The 20,066-nt window shown below is 48.9% G+C and overlaps 1 protein-coding gene across 2 annotated transcripts in view; it reads right to left on the bottom strand.

Moving 5' to 3' along the window:
* LOC140389325 (low-density lipoprotein receptor-related protein 2-like) overlaps positions 1-20,066 on the bottom strand; it is a 534,533-nt gene that overhangs the window by 55,957 nt on the left and 458,510 nt on the right. For both annotated transcript variants that reach the window (XM_072473491.1, XM_072473499.1), the window contains 4 exons: positions 19,439-19,561; positions 19,208-19,336; positions 15,661-15,792; positions 12,339-12,470 (listed from right to left, as the gene is read on the bottom strand). In XM_072473491.1, coding sequence (XP_072329592.1) covers positions 12,339-12,470; positions 15,661-15,792; positions 19,208-19,336; positions 19,439-19,561 — 516 coding nt within the window. The remainder of the gene's footprint in view (positions 1-12,338; positions 12,471-15,660; positions 15,793-19,207; positions 19,337-19,438; positions 19,562-20,066) is intronic.

Below are 20,066 nucleotides of genomic sequence, written 5' to 3'. Positions count from 1 at the left end.
TACCTCGGAAGAAGAGTCCCCATCTAGCATCCTCTCCGCCACCGTAATACTGCTCTTGACTAGCAGCGCCACACCTCCCCCTCTTTTGCCTCCTTCTCTGAGCTTACTAAAACACCTAAACCCCGGAACCTGCAACATCCATTCCTGTCCCTGCTCTATCCATGTCTCCGAAATGGCCACAACATCGAAGTCCCAGGTACCAACCCACGCTGCCAGTTCCCCTACCTTGTTTCGTATACTCCTGGCATTGAAGTAGACACACTTCAAACCACATACCTGAACGCTGGCCCCCTCCTGCGACGTCAAATCTGTGCTCCTGACCTCTATACTCTCATTCTCCCTTACCCTAAAACTACAATCCAGGTTCCCATGCCCCTGCTGCATTAGTTTAAACCCCCCCAAAGAGCACTAACAAATCTCCCCCCCAGGATATTTGTGCCCCTCAGGTTCAGATGTAGACCATCCTGTCTGTAGAGGTCCCACCTTCCCCAGAAAGAGCCCCAGTTATCCAAAAATCTGAAACCCTCCCGCCTGCACCATCCCTGTAGCCACGTGTTTAAATGCTCTCTCTCCCTATTCCTCATCTCACTATCACGTAGCACGGGCAACAACCCAGAGATAACAACTCTGTTTGTTCTAGTTCTGAGCTTCCATCCTAGCTCCCTGAAAGCCTGCCTGACATCCTTGTCCCCTTTCCTACCTATGTCGTTGGTGCCAATGTGGACCACGACTTGGGGCTGCTCCCCCTCCCCCTAAAGGACCCGGAAAACACGATCCGAGACATCACGTACCCTTGCACCTGGGAGGCAACATACCAAACGTGAGTCTCTCACGCTCCCACAAAATCTCCTATCTGTGCCCCTGACTATAGAGTCCCCAATTACTAATGCTCTGCTCCTCTCCCCCCTTCCCTTCTGAGCAACAGGGACAGACTCCGTGCCAGAGGCCCGTACCCCATGGCTTACCCCTGGTAAGTCGTCCCCCCCACAAGTATCCAAAGCGGTATACTTGTTTCTCAGGGGAACGACCGCAGGGGATCCCTGCACTGACTGTTTTTTCCCAGTCCCTCTTACAGTTACCCACCTATCTCCTATCTCCAATTCTCTTCAAAGTAACTCATTAACAGCAACTGGCACAATTCTAAGTACCAGTAGAATAAAACAAATCAAAATGAAATAAAGCAGACGAGCAATCTTTTAAATCTGTACTTGCCAGTCAACTCTGGGTATTTGAATTTTCGTCTTCTGATAATTAATAATAATGGAGGGGCGAATAGGGTTCAGACACCTGAAATTTGGAGGTTTCCGACAGCAAATATCAATTTCATCTCCCTTCCCGGCCCCGTACAATTTTTGTGTAGCATTCGGGAAGGCCTTGACCTGCGACCCCACAAGCACCTCTTCTAAGGTTGGGGTCGCCATTGTGAGCCCTATAAGAAATTTGAATTTTTTACCCACCCCTCACCCCCTCCTCCCATGCGATCTTCCAGTACCGTTGAGAATTTTGAAAACCCTATCAAAATCCTACTTTGTTAGAGAGCTTGGCATCACTGGGGAAAGCCTGTTGAGGAGTTATTTACATTGTAACAGGTAAGTGCTAAATGTTTTGCCAACTTCACATGTTAGATGCTGTATTGTAATGCAGATGAGTGAGATTCTTTATGGGGATCTGTCCTCAAAATGAAAGTGACCATTACATTGGCCAACATTGTTCAGCCATTAGAGTACTTTTCCTATTGAGGGAAGTGCTCAAATGCATTCAGAACGGAAGTAAACACTGCTTTGGATCTCTGGTTTAATGACCTGAGGTGATTTAAATATGCAGATTCTTTCCAAATTGAAAAGAAAAACCATCAGCATTTTTTGCCTGGAGAGCAAAAGCCAGCTACTCCTGGATTGACAAGGCATCTGGTGTAGCTTACAAAGAAAAAGTCTGTCTTCTTTGAGTTTCAGTCAACTCAATTGTTTAGATTGTCCTGTGTTTGTTAGCTAATCCAATATGGATGTTAGACTGAGTTACAACAGTTCCAGAACCACTAATTTAGTAGGGGCCTGTGTTCATATTATGATTGACAGTTTTAAGAGGTTATTCAAGGACCATCTGTGTTTGATGCGGTAAGTGAATAACTGTTTTTTCAACAGACTAACAGCATAAGGGTATGTAATCTTTTTGAATGTTTTCTCCAAATGAAGCGTGGCTTGCATGACAGTTCTATTAGATTGCTCGGAGTTTATTTTTTAATGCTCACTTCAAAGGCATCCTAAGGTTGATCATAGTGGATACTGAGGGAGTGGTAAGAGAGGATACATGGCAGGGGCATGGCAAGGGCATGAGGTATGAAGGAGCATGGGCATGAGGTATGAAGGAGCATGGGGAGCCTGGGACCTGTGATGGGCATTGAGGAGGTATGGGGGTTGGGAGGAAAGTTGGGGCAGTGATGGGACCAGTCTTACATGGGCATAAAAATGATTTTGGGAGTTGGATTCCTATCCCTGAGAAGAGGCACGTCTTCTAAATAACTCTTCACCACATTCCTCCTGCACTTTACTAAGATGGCGCCTGAGCGAGGCGACTCTCTGCGAGCTCTCTCAAACAGATCCACTTTTTACTTAACTTATACTCATTCTAATCTTTTCCCTATTATGTATTTTCTTTTATTCCCTTTTCTTCTCATGTACTTAATGATCTGTTGAGCTGCTTCCAGAAAAATACTTTTCACTGTACCTCGCTCGGTACACGTGACAATAAACAAATCCAATCCAATCCAATCCAATCATAGTTTGTAAAACCCAAGCAACCTGCTCAGTCCCTCAGTGACACAAAACACAATGCAAAGTGAGTTTGAAGGCAGGCTCATGTTTTGGAAACCGCAAAAAGGCTTGACTTACGTTTTTCTGTCCCTATGGGAAAATCTGGCCCCTGGCATTTCTGAACATCAGCGGGTCTAACTTGGATAACTCTCGAAAATAGGTGTGGGGAATCATAGAATCATTGAAGTTTACAGCATGGAAACAGGCCCTTCGGCCCAACCAGTCCATGCCGCCCAGTTTTTACCATTAAGCTAGTCCCAGTTGCCCGCACTTGGCCCATAACCCTCTATACCCATCTTACCCATGTAACTATCTAAATGTTTTTTAAAAGACACAATTGTACCCGCCTCTACTACTACCTCTGGCAGCCCATTCCAGACACTCACTACCCTCTGAGTGAAGAAATTGCCCCTCTGGGCCCTTCTGAATCTCTCCCCTCTCACTTTAAACCTATGCCCTCTAGTTTTAGACTCCCCTACCTTTGGGAAAAGATGTTGACTATCTACCTTATCTATGCCCCTCATTATTTTATAGACCTCTATAAGATCACCCCTAAGCCTCCTACGCTCCAAGGAAAAAAGTCCCAGTCTATCCAGCCTCTCCTTATAACTCAAACCATCAAGTCCCGGCAACATCCTAGTAAATCTTTTCTGCACTCTTTCCAGTTTAATAATATCCTTCCTATAATAGGGTGACCAGAACTGCACAAAGTATTCCAAGTATGGCCGTACCAATGTCTTGTACAACTTCAACAAGACGTCCCAACTCCTGTATTCAATGTTCTGACCAATGAAACCAAGCATGCCGAATGCCTTCTTCACCACCCTGTCCACCTGCGACTCCACCTTCAAGGAGCTATGAACCTGTACTCCTAGATCTCATTGTTCTATAACTCTCCCCAATGCCATACCATTAACTGAGTAGGTCCTGGCCTGATTCGATCTGCCAAAATGCATGTGGGATTCCCGTGTTTGGAATTCAGGCAGCATTTCATCTACGTGCTTTACGCTAATGAGCATCATTTAGGCTTGCAACCAACATTAAGTGTATTGTTCATCTGCTGCATGCATCAACAGGAGGTCAAGAATCATAACTTCCGAGCACCTTTTAAGCTGGCTTACGCTATTTAAATTTCTACACTTCTCTCAAAGAGGAGTGTACTGAAAGTCATACATGAAGTGAATCTGACCTATGAAACACTGACAAATAGCACAAGAGAGGATATCACACTCCATGATTTTCCAAAGTTGCACTGGAGGCCTTGGTAGAGGAGGGGAAGAAATGAGAGATATATATCCACAAAGGACCAGGAAGTCCTCTATACACACTCTCAAAAGGTAGTGGAATGTCAATGCCAGGAGTCAAGCTATGAGGGCCTGGATACAGTGGTGCAAGAGCTTCAATGAGTGGTTAATGTCAGCAAATGCATATTCCAATGCCATATCTTACCAGCTTTTACTATTAGTCTCAGACAACTTACCAAACCCCATCAGTCACCCAGCAACAATCTCTGACAATCAGGACTCATATGCCATATTTATATGCTCCACCGCACGCTCACACACGTATCAATGCTTAAACCCTCACACCCATAGCTCATACCTTGCACACACTCACACTCCCATGGCACTCTCTACCACACTTAGCTCTCCCTTGCAGGGCAAGAGTACTAATTGTGGGGAATAGGCATGTTTGAATGGCCTAACTCCCATGGCGGAGAAGGTGCTGGCCATTACTGCAACAACAATTGCTGAGGTCAAGGTTGGCAATGGAGATTAAATGATTGAAGCTGATGAGATCCTCATTCCTAATTCTCTTTCTCCATCCCACCTCCTGCTCATCCCACGCTTTATGATTTGCAAGGTACAGATGTTGTAAGCATGTACCAGTTACTTTCCCCCAAGACCACACCACGATCTTACATCATAGATCATAGAATTGACAGTGCAAAAGGAGGCCATTCAGCCCATCGAGTCTGTAAGGGCTCCTGGAAAGAGCACCTTATTTAAGCCCATACCTCCAACCTACCCCCGTAACCCAGTAACCCCACCTAACCTAAGGGCAATTTAGCATGGCCTTTGCACATCTTTGGACTGTGGGAGGAAACTGGAGCACCTGGAGGAAACCCACGCAGACACAGGGAGAACGTGCAGACTCCGCACAGACAGTGACCCAAGCCGGGAATCAAACCTGAGACCCTGGAGCTGTGAAGTCACTGTGCTAACCACTATGCTACTGCATTGCCCATCTTACCCTTGTCTCTTTTCCTTTTCAGGTACACAAGAACTGCAACTTGGCCAGGCAGTGGAAGCAAAGAAGAGAGTGATGACAATGATACACCATCACTTGATTTCATATTCACAGACTTATTTCTGTGATTCATAACCACCAATTCAGATCCTGACACTGTGTAATTTCGAGAGCAGCACTGAGGCAGGTTCTGCTTGAGATGAGACACTGGCAGAATTATGCTGTAGCCAGAGCAAGGGTAAGGATGGCATGGGTTCCAGCTCGTCTGATGACACATCACACAATAGCTCTGCTGCAGAGGACCCAGATGAGGACTTTGGTGGGACAGGGGGCAGAAGATGATTGATGGGCATATACAACAAAGTGTTAAGTGAATTGGGAAGCTTGCCAGAAACCATTTGCATCCAATGTAAAGGAGCATGGAGGTGTCCAGCACCAGCTCAACAGAAGGCTTTGTGCATAGTTTGGAGTCCATCCTTCACAGCATGGAAGTGGCAGCCAGTTCTGTGCATACACTGGTGGACCTAACTGTGATGCAGCATCTAATGGCCAATATCTCAGCTTCTACTGCTGAAACATCCACCCAATGTCTGAGTACTGCACTGGACGCTTAGGCTGCTCCACTCATGACTTTGGGATCCTTCTGCAAAGGGACTCCAGGGCATTACAGAACTTCCACAATCTGTTCTCCAAAAGATCTGTTCCCTAATGACCCTCTGTGGGTACGACCTCCAACTAAAAGCTCTTCTTCCCTTCCTCCTTGCTCTTGTAGCAGCTTTTACTCATTTACTTAGTTATGTGTAATGCTGTGAGGAAGCCCTACTTTCCTTTTCTGGGAGCAACTGGTTTGAGCAGAAGACTTAAAGCCAGAAAAAAATCCTTCATCACTTGCCACATCACTCAGTGTCAGCTTTCGCAATTTGAAGCAAATATAGAAAGTATCAAACACCTGCAGAATCATAGCAACATCCAGAAGAAATCAACCTACAACCAACATATGAATAGTTGACAATTGCTGGGGTTTCTTCATATTGCTTAATCTGTATTCGCCTGTGCGAGATTAAGAGGGGCCATTGGTTGGAAAGTGGAGTTCCAAAATGGCAGCACTGGTGCCAATTTAATGTCGGCAGCTCATTGAAGTCATGTTCTGCGTATCTCTGGCAGACATTAGCTGCGCATGGCACTAATACCTTCATCAATATGGGTCCAGTGCAATTCACAGCATATGTGTGCAAGTGTGCAGGTTTTTGGTCTTGAACAGCACCAACAATGTCCAAACAACAGGTGCTACGGAGCCTGATTTCTTGCCATAGTTTTCCTACATGGAATTTGGCGTAACTGTGGGCCAGAAAGTAGAGTGGAAGCTATTCACACCACATCTTCTTACCAAAGCAAAGCTCCTGCCTGCTTTGGATAGGAGCCTCTAATGCCCAGTGCAGATCCAAATGTTAATCTGACTGAGGTTAAAAGTAAGCAGAAATAAAACAGCTGAATGTGATTTAATTCGGAACCCATTACATTTGTGTCTAGTTCTGTGGACAGGATGAATGTAAAGAAGAGGGTGTGGTGTGGCCATCGGCGCTCACAAGCCTGTTGGGGATAGGGGGAGTGGGCGGGGGGGGGGGGGGGGGCGGGAGGCAGGAATGGTGGTGGCAAACCTGAGAGGTTTTGGGATATGGAAAAAGAGTGTGATGACAATGATACACCATCACTTGATTTCACATTCACAGACTTATTTCTGTGATTCACAGCCACCAATTCAGATACTGACACTGCGTAATTTCGAAAGCAGCACTGAGGCAGGTTCTGCATGAGATGAGACATTGGCAGAATTATGCTGTAGCCAGAGCAAGGGTAAGGATGGCATGGGTTCCAGCTCGTCTGATGACACATCACACAATAGCTCTGCTGCAGAGGACCCACATGAGGACTTTGGTGGGACAGGCTGCAGAAGATTGAGATGAAGGGAGAATTAAAGGCAGTGAACACAGTGGCAAATCAGAGTACAGAAAGAGAAACAAAGAGGAAAATAATGATCGGATTGAGAGTGTAAAAGAAACAGAAATAAAATAAAGGATAAAGTATTCAAAAAACTATTTGAAAATTTTCCGAAAACAATTCACAACTTGGCGTAATGAGTTTACACACTTAAATTAGCTCATTTTTGGCTCTAGGTGCTAGGTGGGCTGATTGGTAGTCAACGGTTATCATGTCATTAAATGCACACTTCTGCTTTGTGGTAGTATGTATTAGGGGTCATGTGGGACTGGAAGCCCTAATGTCATTGGCTGACAGATACCGGGTCCTGGTTGACCGTTGACCTCTAGCTCCGCCCTGAAGGCGGAGTATAAGAAGCCGGAGTCCTCCCCCGCAGGCCATTCTACTATCGAGCTGCGGGGGAACAGACACGCTTAATAAAGCCTCATCGACTTCACTCTATTCGTCTCACGGAGTCTTTGTGCGCTACAATTTATTAAGCGTGCCTAAAAAGGACTATGGAGCTCAGGATCATTCCGGAATGCCTGAGGATCAGCCCCCACGCAGTGAACGCGGCAGCAGCCTTCAAGCACTGGCAGACTTGTTTTGAGGCCTACCTCAGAACGGCCACCGGCCGGGTCACAGAAGACCAAAAACTACAGGTCCTGCACTCGAGGGTAAGCACGGAGATCTTCTCCCTCATCGAAGACTCGGAGGATTTCCAGACGGCGTTCGCAGCACTGAAAAGTCTCTATGTCCGCCCAGTTAACCAAATCTACGCTCGCTACCAGCTCGCGACGAGACGGCAAGGTCCCGGAGAATCGATGGACGAATTCTACGCCGCGCTGCTGATTTTGGGACGAGCCTGCAGCTGCCCTTCGCTGAACGCAAATGAACACACGGACATGTTAATGCGCGATGCTTTTGTGGCAGGTATGAATTCCTCCCAAATCCGCCAAAGACTTCTAGAAAGAGAGTCGCTAGGACTCTCAGAGGCCCGGGCCCTATCAGCCTCCCTAGACGTGGCCGCGCGTAATACCCGCGCCTACGGCCCCGACCGCGCGGCAGCCCATTGGGCTCCGTACGTACCCGTCGCGACAAACCCACCCCCCCCCCCCCCGGACACCCCACAGGCTTGCGCGGTCCAAACGCCAAGTCGCACCGGGGGCGCCCGCTGCTATTTCTGCGGCCAGGCGAAACACCCCCGACAGCGCTACCCGGCCCGCGCAGCGATCTGCAAGAGCTGCGGAAAAAAGGGCCATTTCGCGGTTGTGTGCCGGTCCCGCGAGGTCGCCGCTGTCCCGGGAGAACAGGGAGCCCTGCAAGCCGTTTACGCTCCCCAACCCCCCCCAGCGCATCATGTATGACCCGCAGGCGCAGCCGCTCTGGGTCCCGACCACCGCGGTCCCGGGAGAACAGGGTGCCCTGCAAGCCGCTTACGCTCCCCAACCCCCCCCCGCACCCCATGTATGACCCGCCGGCCCTACCACTTTGGGTCCCGACCACCACTCCCCATGGAGAAGAGGGAGTTCTGGGCGTCTCTAACGCCCCCCTAACCCCCCCCCCCACGCCCCACGTCTGACCCGCCGGCGCTACCAACCTGGGTCCCGACCACCGCTGTCCCCGGAGATGAGGGAGCCCCGCGCGGTCCTAACGCTCCCCAACCCCCCCAGCGCCCCATGTGCGACCTGCAGACGCTGCCATTTTGGGTCCCGGAAACCACGAGGGGAGGAAGGGCGCCGCCATCTTGGACCACCCCAAACCTGTACGACGCGTGGGGGCGGCCATTTTGTCCACCCCCGCTGCCATCTTGTGACCCCCCAGCCATGTGCGATGTATGGGGGCGGCCATTTTGTTCATCCCGGACGCCATCTTGGACGGCAACAACGGACCCCACTCCACTACTACAACCACGTCTCGCTTCAATTACGCTCGATCAAGCTCGGCCCCGGACACTCCAGACGACGACGACAACGGTGCTAATAAACGGCCACGAGACACCATGCCTAGTCGACTCCGGGAGCACGGAGAGCTTTATCCACCCCGACACGGTAAGACGCTGTTCCTTGACCACCTATCCCAGCGCACAAAAGATTTCCCTAGCTGCAGGATCCCACTCCGTACAGATCCAAGGATTCTGCACAGTTACCCTAACGGTGCAGGGGAGGGAGTTCAAAAACTACAAACTAAACGTCCTTCCCCAACTCTGCGCCCCCACATTACTGGGATTAGATTTCCAATGCAATCTACAGAGCCTTACGTTCAAATTCGGCGGCCCAATACCCCCACTCACTATCTGCGGCCTCGCAACCCTCAAGGTGCAACCCCCGTCCTTGTTTGCGAACCTCACCCCGGATTGCAAACCCGTCGCCACTAGGAGCAGACGGTACAGCGCCCAGGACCGGACCTTCATTCGGTCCGAAGTCCAGCGGCCACTAAAGGAGGGCATAATCCAGGCCAGCAACAGTCCCTGCAGAGCGCAGGTGGTAGTAGTGAAGACAGGGGAGAAACAAAGGATGGTCATAGACTATAGCCAGATCATCAACAGGTACACACAACTGGACGCGTACCCTCTCCCCCGCATATCCGACATGGTCAATCGGATTGCCCAATATAATGTCTTCTCCACCGTGGACCTCAAGTCCGCCTACCATCAGCTCCCCATCCGCCCAAGTGACCGCAAGTACACAGCCTTCGAGGCAGACGGGCGATTATACCATTTCCTAAGGGTCCCATTTGGCGTCACAAACGGGGTCTCGGTCTTCCAACGGGAGATGGACCGAATGGTTGATCAACATGGGTTGCGGGCCACGTTCCCGTATCTCGACAATGTAACCATCTGCGGCCACGACCAGCAGGACCACGACGCCAACCTCCAAAAATTCCTCCAGACCGCCAAAGCCTTGAACCTTACGTACAACGAGGACAAGTGCGTTTTTAGCACCAACCGGCTAGCCATCCTGGGCTACGTAGTGCGCAATGGGATAATAGGCCCCGACCCCGAACGTATGCGCGCCCTCATGGAATTTCCCCTCCCGCACTGCTCCAAAGCCCTGAAACGCTGCCTGGGGTTTTTGTCATACTCCGCCCAGTGGGCCCCCCAGTATGCAGACAAGGCCCACCCCATAATACAGACCACGACCTTCCCCCTGTCGACAGAGGCGTGCCAGGCCTTCAGCCACATCAAAGCGGATATCGCAAAGGCCACGATGCGCGCCATCGACGAGTCCCTCCCCTTCCAGGTCGAGAGCGACGCCTCCGACGTAGCTCTAGCGGCCACCCTTAACCAAGCGGGCAGACCCGTGGCCTTTTTCTCCCGGACCCTCCACGCCTCAGAAATCCGCCACTCCTCAGTGGAAAAGGAAGCCCAAGCCATAGTGGAAGCTGTGCGACATTGGAGGCATTACCTGGCCGGCAGGAGATTCACTCTCCTCACTGACCAACGGTCGGTAGCCTTCATGTTCGATAATGCACTGCGGGGCAAAATCAAAAACGACAAGATCTTAAGGTGGAGGATCGAGCTCTCCACCTTCAACTACGAGATTTTGTATCGTCCCGGAAAGCTGAACGAGCCGTCCGATGCCCTATCCCGCGGCACATGTGCCAACGCACAAATTAACCGCCTCCAAACCCTCCACGAGGACCTCTGCCACCCGGGGGGTCACTCGGTTTTTCCACTTTATCAAGTCCCGCAACCTCCCATACTCTTTAGAGGAGGTCCGTACAGTCACAAGGGACTGCCACATCTGCGCGGAATGCAAACCGCATTTTTTCAGGCCGGATGGTGCGCACCTGATTAAGGCTTCCCGCCCCTTTGAACACCTTAGTCTCGATTTCAAAGGGCCCCTCCCCTCCACCGACCGCAACACATACTTTCTTAATGTGGTGGACGAATACTCCCGCTTCCCATTCGCCATTCCCTGCTCTGACATGACCGCGGCCACAGTCATGAAAGCCCTGAACACCATCTTCACACTGTTCGGTTGCCCCGCATACGTCCACAGCGACAGGGGGTCCTCTTTCATGAGTGACGAGCTGCGCCAGTTCCTGCTCAGCAAGGGCATAGCCTCGAGCAGGACGACCCCCGGGGGAACGGGCAAGTAGAGAGGGAGAACGGCACGGTCTGGAAGACCGTCCTACTGGCCCTACGGTCCAGGGACCTCACAGTTTCATGGTGGCAGGAGGTCCTCCCGGACGCTCTCCACTCCATCCGGCCGCTATTATGTACGAGCACTAATCAAACGCCTCATGAGCGTCTCCTTGTCTTCCCTAGGAGGTCCTCCTCTGGAACGTTGCTGCCGACCTGGCTGGCGGCCCCAGGACCCATCTTGCTCCGAAAGCATGTGCGGGCACATAAGGCGGACCCGTTGGTCGAAAGGGTTCACCTCCTCCACGCGAACCCGCAGTACGCTTACGTGGAGTACCCCGACGGCCGACAGGACACGGTCTCCCTGCGGGATCTGGCGCCCGCCGGCAACACACACACCCCCCCCCCCCCGACACCATTCACCCAACCCCCCCCCCCCCTTCCTGCCACCGCCGCACCCCGCAACCGCCCCCTTCCCAGGAGGATCGGTTCCCCTCCCCTCAGGCCCGACCAAGAATAAAGCCCAAGCGGAAACCGTGAGGCTCCGTACGACAACACCGGTACAAGCACCACCACCACCACCACCACCGGGGCCGAGGCGATCGACACGGACGACCAGACCGCCCGACCGACTCGTGGCGTCGATCTAAATCAATATATGGACTTTTCACAAGAACATTTTGCTTTTCTCCCGATATCTTCTGTAAATAGTTGAAACAGGACAAAATTGTACAATACTGTATTGCCATGTGAATGTTTTTTTTTCCTCCCAGGACCAGCCCTGTAAACCCTTACCACCATACGAAGCATCACCCCGCCGGGTTCATTTTTGACAAGGGGTGAATGTGGTAGTATGTATTAGGGGTCATGTGGGACTGGAAGCCCTAATGTCATTGGCTGACAGATCCCGGGTCCTGGTTGGCCGTTGACCTCTAGCTCCGCCCTGAAGGCGGAGTATAAGAAGCCGGAGTCCTCCCCCGCAGGCCATTCTACTATCGAGCTGCGGGGGAACAGACACGCTTAATAAAGCCTCATCGAGTTCACTCTATTCGTCTCACGGAGTCTTTGTGCGCTACATGCTTGTAATTCTTTTGGCCTTAAACATCTGTGGGTCTGTACTTTGTATCTACTGCACAAATACAAAAATATTATGACAATTTCATTGTTCTTCTGTTGATTTTGCAGTCTGCGAGAATAGAAAAGAATATAGTTACCAGTTGCCACGCACTGCGTGCCATGTTCCTCCACAACAGGTCGAAATCCGTCCGCACAGAAACACTCGTAGCTTCCCTTGCTATTTTTGCAAATGTGGGGACAGCTGCCAAAGGTCTCACACTCATTGACATCTGAATATTAAGAATAAAAATTACAGTAAGAAATTGTTTAAAAGCAGACTCAAATTTGAAGCAAACAGTGGATATCAAACCTTAAAAGGATAAAGGTAGACAACATTTTTGGGCCTTCTCGCATTTTAAAAACTGGCTCAAGTCTAGTCTTGATGAACTCCTTCCAATAAAAACAACTTTAGTTCTCCAAGACAGTTCTAACATCACAGCAGTACTTTGCCAGTGGTTGCATATTCAAACTTTTGCCCAATATTTGAAATTTGAATGTTCACCAGAACAACTTGAGGATATATATCTCACCTATAACTTAGCAAAATATCCAACAGGAGTGATTAACAAAATTTTAAACCAAAACACTGAAGGACATTTTGGAAGGGTTATCTAAAATTTCGACAATGAGTTAGGTTTTAAGGTGTGTCTTGAAGACAGCGACGTGAGGAGGTGGAGAGATTTGCAGAGGGAAGTGTAGAGTTTAGGGCCTAAAAAGCTGACAGTATTTCTGCTAAAGGTGATATAAAGAAAATGGTGTTTGTGCAAAACTGGAGGAGCTCAGATATCTTGGGAGGGGTTTTTTGCTTTTACATTTCTGATTCCTTTGGAAAGTTGTGTGGGACCGTCAGGGCTTAGTGGTGGGAGGCGGTGGGGGGGGGGGGGGGGGGGGGGGGCTTTGGGGTGGAGGTGGGAAAGAGAAGGAAAGGAAAAGAGACGGATCACAAACAATTGGAGGTAAACACAATATGAGGTATAAAATAGTTGGTGGGAAACTGGAGTTCTAGAGTCCCCCAAACCCTTGTTAGAATACATGGTGAAGTAGATCTGCTGATGTATGAGGTGAATGTGAGGTGGTTGTCTTGTTTGGCCTTTCAGTCCACTTTTCCCATAATGCAGCAGTGTACCAGATCTGACAGAAAGTGGCTATCAGACAGAATGCAAGACTCATAACAGATTTTGGAGATCTTAGGGTCACAACCAATTAACCAACTTTATCAGATGGCACAAGACCATATGTTACAAAATGTTACCCACCACCTGTTGCATATTTACTAACCATCTACAGGAAGCTCTTTCAATCTTAAAGACTTTCATTAGCTATTTCCGTGAAATTCCAACTTGGAAGTTGTGCCACATGGTACTACTGTAATATCATGCATGCTAACAACAAAGGTTTCTTGTTACCAACACTCAGTTCGCTCTCCTGCCTTCATCATAAACCTGCTTGTCTGGCAGCCAGTTCTGTTTGAACTTCAATTACCTTATCGGGAGGAACTTCACACAAACTCCATTTTCTTGTTATCGATATCCTTGCTTGCCTATTGTCTCAGGCTGAAGCAGGTTGTTTGTAATCTTATTGGACTATCTGACCCTGAACTAAGCTTGCAACTCCATATCCTCTCCATCACCAGTACCAGCTAATAGCACATCATCAAAAACTCAGATGTCGTATCTTTTATTTATTCTTCCTGAATATCGCTGGCTAGGCCAGAATTTGTTATCCATCTCTAATTGCTGTCTAGAAGATAGTGGTGAGCTGCTTATTGAACCACTGCAGTCCATGTGGTGTAGCACACCCACAGTGCTGTCAGGAAGGGAGTTCCAGGGTTTTGACCCAGTGACAGTGAAAGAATGGCGATATAGTTCCATAAGGTTGGATGGAGAACCTGCTGGTGATGGCATTCCCATTAATCTACTGCCCTTGTCCTTCTCAGTGGTACAGGTCACAGGTGTGGAAGGTGCTGTTGCAGGAGGCTTGGAGAGTTGCTGCAGTGCATCGTGTTGATGTTACATATTGCTGCCTCTGTGTGTCAGTGCTGGAGGGGATTAATGTTTAAGGTGCAGGATAGGGTTCCAATCAAGCAGGCTGCTTTGTTCTGAATGGTGTCAAGCTTCTTGAGCGCTGTTGGAGTTGCACTCATCCAGGCAAGTGCAGAGTATTTCTTCACACTCCTGACTTGTGCCTCGTAGTGGACAGCCTTTGTGCAGTCAGAAGATGAGTTACTCGCCACAGAATTCCCAGTCTCATTTCTGTTCTTGTAGCCACAGTATTCATATGGCTGGTCCAGTTAAATTTCTGGTAAATGATAATCCCCAAGATGTTGATAGTGGGATATTCAGCTTTGACAATGCCATTGAACATCAAGGGGAGATGGTTAGACTCTCTCGTTGGAGATGGTCATTGTCTGGAACTTGTGTGGTGCCAATGTAACTTGTTATCCCAAATCATGCCCCAGTCACTCAAAACCACTATGTTATATTGGTCCCTGCTCCTCCAGCATCTTAAATGCAGTATCCTAACTCTTTTTTTCAAAAGTTCTTTCATGGCCTACCTCTCCCAATATATGTATCCAGCTCCAGCTATACTACCATGTGAAAACTCTGCATTCCTCCATTTTTGGTCCTTTAATTGTACACCCCCAACTTTTATTGCTCAATCGCTGCCTGCCATACCTACAACCGCCTTGCCCTTATGTTCTGGAATTTCCTCCCTAAAGCTCTCCACCTAACTGATTTTCCTTCTACTCCTATAAGACTCCAAAATCAATCACTCTAATCATGCTTTTAGCTACCCCTTGGAATATATCAATCTTCAGCTCAGCTCTAATGCTCAAGCAAATTTTGTTTCTGTTTTATTGCAGCAACATAAATGCAAGTTCATGTTGCTGTTGCCTCTCAAACTGGGAAAGACAGGACTTCACATATGTACTCAAACAAACATTGATTGGTGCTTTCTGACCACTTGCTGCCAGCATTGATTCCTGACAGGAGGCCCGGGGATCTGCAACATGAGAGTCCCTGTGGCCTCACCTGAATACGGTTTACTCAGATGAGGAGGTGGGGCTACCCCCTTTTCCTAGGACTGCTGGGATATAAATACCCCGGCCCAGGTGTGGGCCGGGCATGGGAGATCCTTCGGGGAGGAGGAGGAGTAGGAGTAGGAGTAGGAGAAGGGTGGATATTTAGGAGAATAAAGCAAAACTTTTCTGCAGTTATCGCTTCCGAGTAGTTGATTGCCTGAGACTTTACAAATGATTAACAATATTTCGCAAGAAAATCACAATGTGAAGAGAGGAACAGTTTGTTTTAGCTGTTAAGGCTCAGCTTTTCTGGCAGGTCTTTGTATCAGCCAGTAAGCTCATTTCTGAAATCTGCCAATAAACTGATAAAGTACACAACACACAGATTAGGGATTTACCATCGCAGGCATTCACATCGTCCTCCCTTACTTTGTACCCAGGCCTACAAAAGCAGATGAAACCTCCATTGTTCAGATTTGTACAATTGTGTTCACAGAGGTTTTCTGCGCAAGATCGTTCTGTACCACGGTCTAAAAAAAGAATAAGATACTTTTATTTAATAGTGTTATAATGCAGCTATCCCTCATTCTAACTTACTTCAACACATCAATCTGTGGCAAAATGTGCATGTGAAAGAATAAGCAAGATGATTTGGTGAGATGACTAATTTCTCGATCCTCAAGTAGTTTCTCTATGCTGCATTGAACCTCTTGTACCTTGTGTTGCCATGTTACGTATTTTCTTTTCATGTACTAATGAAAAATACTTTTAAAGAACAAAGAACAAAGAAAAGTACAGCACAGGAACAGGCCCTTCGGCCCTCCACGCCCAAGCCGACCATGCTGCCCGACTAAACTACAATCTTCTACACTTCCTGGGTCCGTATCCCTCTATTCCCATCCTATTCATGTATTTGTCAAGATGCCCCTTAAACGTCACTATCGTCCCTGCTTCCACCACCTCCTCCGGCAGCGAGTTCCAGGCACCCACTACCCTCTGTGTAAAAAAACTTGCCTCGTACATCTCCTCTAAACCTTGCCCCTCGCACCTTAAACCTATGCCCCCTAGTAATTAACCCCTCTACCCTGGGGAAAAGCCTCTGACTATCCACTCTGTCTAAGCCCCTCATAATTTTGTAGACCTCTATCAGGTCGCCCCTCAACCTCCGTCGTTCCAGTGAGAACAAACCGAGTTTATTCAACCGCTCCTCATAGCTAATGCCCTCCATACCAGGCAAATCTCTTCTGCACCCGCTCTAAAGCCTCCACATCCTTCCGGTAGTGTGGCGACCAGAATTGAACACTATACTCCAAGTGTGGCCTAACTAAGGTTCTATACAGCTGTAACATGACTTGCCAATTCTTATACTCAATGGCCCGGCCAATGAAGGCAAGCATGCCGTATGCCTTCTTGACTACCTTCTCCACCTGTGTTGCCCCTTTCAGTGACCTGTGGACCTGTACTCCTAGATCTCTCTGACTGTCAATACTCTTGCGGGTTCTACCATTCACTGTATATTCCCTACCTGCATTAGACCTTCCAAAATGCATTACCTCACATTTGTCCGGATTAAACTCCATCTGCCATCTCTCCACCCAAGTCTCCAAATGATCTAAATCCTGCTATATCCTCTGACGATCGTCATCGCTATCCGCAATTCAGATTTTCACTGTAACTCGGTCCACGTGACAACAAACAAATCCAAAACTCAAAAATCCAAACTCCCATTGCAAACTGAGCGCAATGGGAGACTTTCATTTTACCCAACTCACTTGACTGAGAGTGTAGTGAGTATCACTATTACTGTGAAATAAAGTTAACATACAGATGGACCAACAAGGTCCTACAGTTTATTACAGCACTGTCATTGTAGCCAAGACCACAGCTACTGCTCCAAGGCTGAAGTTATGTGGGGTTGGGTAGGGTGCTCTTTCCAAGGGCCGGTGCAGACTCGATGGGCCGAATAGCGTCCTTCAGCACTGTAAATTCTATGATTCTATATTGCAGTTTATATTTGCTGGATCCTCGCACTGAACTCAGCCAGGGAAGAGGTTGTGTCTGCACATGTGCAAATGCATACCTTTGCTATTCAGCTGCTTTTAAAATGTTTTTAAGAGCACATGTGGAAATTCCCACACTTAAAATATCAAACAGATTCTAGACGAGTTTATACATTTTTCTAGACTTTTAGAAAGTGGCTGCGCACTGGCCTCAGGCCCAGCACTGAGCCACATAAGTGTAAAGTTGCTCATGTGGTTCTGACATCAGGGGCGGGATTCTCCGACACCCCGCCGGGTCGGAGAATCGCCGGGGGCTGGCATGAATCCCGCCCCTGCCGGTTGCCGAATTCTCCGGCACCAGATATTCAGCGGGGGCGGGAATCGCGCCGCGCCGGTTGGCGGGCCCCCCCCCCAGCAATTCTCCGGCCCGGATGGGCCGAAGTCCCGCTGCTGGAATGCCTGTGCCGCCGGCGTGGATTAAACCACCTCTCTTACCGGCGGGACAAGGCGGCACGGGTGGGCTCCGGGGTCCTGGGGGGGGCGCGGGGCGATCTGGCCCCGGGGGGTGCCCCCACGGTGGCCTGGCCCGCGATCGGGGCCCACCGATCCGCAGGCGGGCCTGTGCCATGGGGGCACTCTTTTCCTTTCGCCTTCGCCATGGTCTCCACCATGGCGGAGGCAGAAGAGACCCCCTCCACTGCACATGCGTGGGGATGCCGTGAGCGGCCGCTGACGCTCCCGCGCATGCGCCGCCTGGCAAAGTCAGTTTCGCGGCAGCTGGCGGGGCACCAAAGGCCTTTCCCGCCAGCTGGCGGGGTGGAAATCAATCCGGCGCGGGCCTAGCCCCTCAAGGTGAGGGCTCGGCCCCTCAAGATGCGGAGGATTCCGCACCTTTGGGGCGGCGCGATGCCGGACTGATTCGCGCCGTTTTTGGCACCGGTCGGCGGACATCGCGCCGATTGCGGAGAATTCCGCCCCAGATATTAATGCAACCTACTGGTGATTGCTGATTATAAAATCAATCTATTGACTCAGTTATTACCTTGTATCCAATTAATTATCTGCTATTGATGATTGAATGCATCATGTACAAATTACTGTTATGTGTAGCGTTATCAAACTTTTCAGTTGTACAAGATTGGCAGCATATAAATAACTGCTGTGTATTTTAATATCATAACCTCCCCACTTTTTTGTTGTTGTGTATTACACCTAATAGCCCAGAACTTCCTGCTGTTGGCAATGCTGGGCACACTGCTACTGCCCACGATGTTTTCTCCGACTTAACGATACTGCCCATTTTCAGCTGGGCCCACTGTTTCCATCTACAACAACGATGGGTCGGTACAGTCATCTCCACGGAAGACTGAGGAGTGCAGGAGAAGATGGGTGAAGAGAGGATACACCCCCATTTTGTAGCTGTTGTATTCATGCAAGTTGGGTTGGGGATAGTCGGGTCAGGGGTTACTTGGTTGGAAGGGGGTTGAGGGGGTAGTTGGGTGGGAGACGGTACTCAGGTTGGATTGGAGTCACGGTCAGGTGGTTGTAGTCGGGTCAGGTTGAGAGGTTAGTAGGATCGGGTCAGGGGCAGGGTTGATTGGGGGGATCATTTGTGGTCCTCAGTTCAGTTATGTTGTCTAATCACCGAGTTAGATCAGGTATTAACCATTATAACATTTCCAGGGTAAGTATCCCAGATAGGTCCCGTGTGTCTGGTCCAAATCTCTGACACTGAGCTCAGTGTCGAAGACATTTGCGGAGGGTGGAATTCAGTCCTCAGAAGTTTAAACCTCCCAGGAAATTTCAGCGCATGTGTGTGTGTGTCAGGGGCATCCACGGGGTCATTACCCGCAACTCCCAATTTACCTCCCATTTCCGCCGATCTGGGACCAGAACATTTGGATCACGACATATGGCTTAAGAAGCAACACATCTGCATACTTACTGCATCCCAATTCATCGGATTGGTCAGCACAGTGAGCATAATTATCACACACATGTTGGACAGGGATGCAGTCTCCGTTCCCACATTTGTATTCCTCGGTTGTGCAAGGGTGAGGCGTAGGTGGTTTACCTGATTGTGAAAGAAAATTTCCATTAATTGCCACTGTTTTGTGCATATGTGAAATGTTTTTTTTTGTAGATCATCGGTGAACAACGATGAACACAAACTTACAGTGTTCTTCCTTTTCATCACTTCTATCTCCACAGTCATTTAGACGATTGCATAACTCATGTATGTATACACATCGATTATTGTCACATCGGAAACGGAAAGGCGAGTCACACGGGATGTCCACTGGAAAAGAACAATGATTTGAAATTTTGGACAGTTGAATAAGTGTTAGGGTTCCTGAGATTGTTCATTGATACTCTTCAGTGTTTATGTTACTCTGCATGGGTACAGGGCTACTAACAAAAAGTAGGGGTGTCGGACCACTCTTTCAAGGAGCCAGTATTGGCACGGAGCCAGCACTGGCCCGATGGAGAGAATGGCCACCTTCCATGATGGAATTTTCTACGATTCAGTGATTCTGCAATAGGTATTTTTTAAAATCTGATGCTTGGATCATTTTTACAGGCAAAATAAATATGTTTGAAAGGGAAAGTAGCAAAACATTGGCTTTCCAAGGAAGTTGGGAAAATAAACAGAGGAAATCCCAGTCAATGGCCCTCGCAACTTAGTTTTGTGAAGGATTATGCTTTTTCATACAGCACTTCCATTAATCAGTCAGCTGAAGACAATTAAGAGTACTGTACAGGAAGATTGCAGAAGTCAGTATAAATCCTGCTTCTCTAACATA

Source organism: Scyliorhinus torazame, chromosome 2 (genome assembly GCF_047496885.1).
Source record: "Scyliorhinus torazame isolate Kashiwa2021f chromosome 2, sScyTor2.1, whole genome shotgun sequence".
In the NCBI taxonomy this organism is placed as follows: Eukaryota; Metazoa; Chordata; class Chondrichthyes; order Carcharhiniformes; family Scyliorhinidae; genus Scyliorhinus; species Scyliorhinus torazame.
The sequence above is the reverse complement of the archived record's forward strand: the minus strand, read 5'-3'. Positions and strand labels throughout refer to the sequence as shown.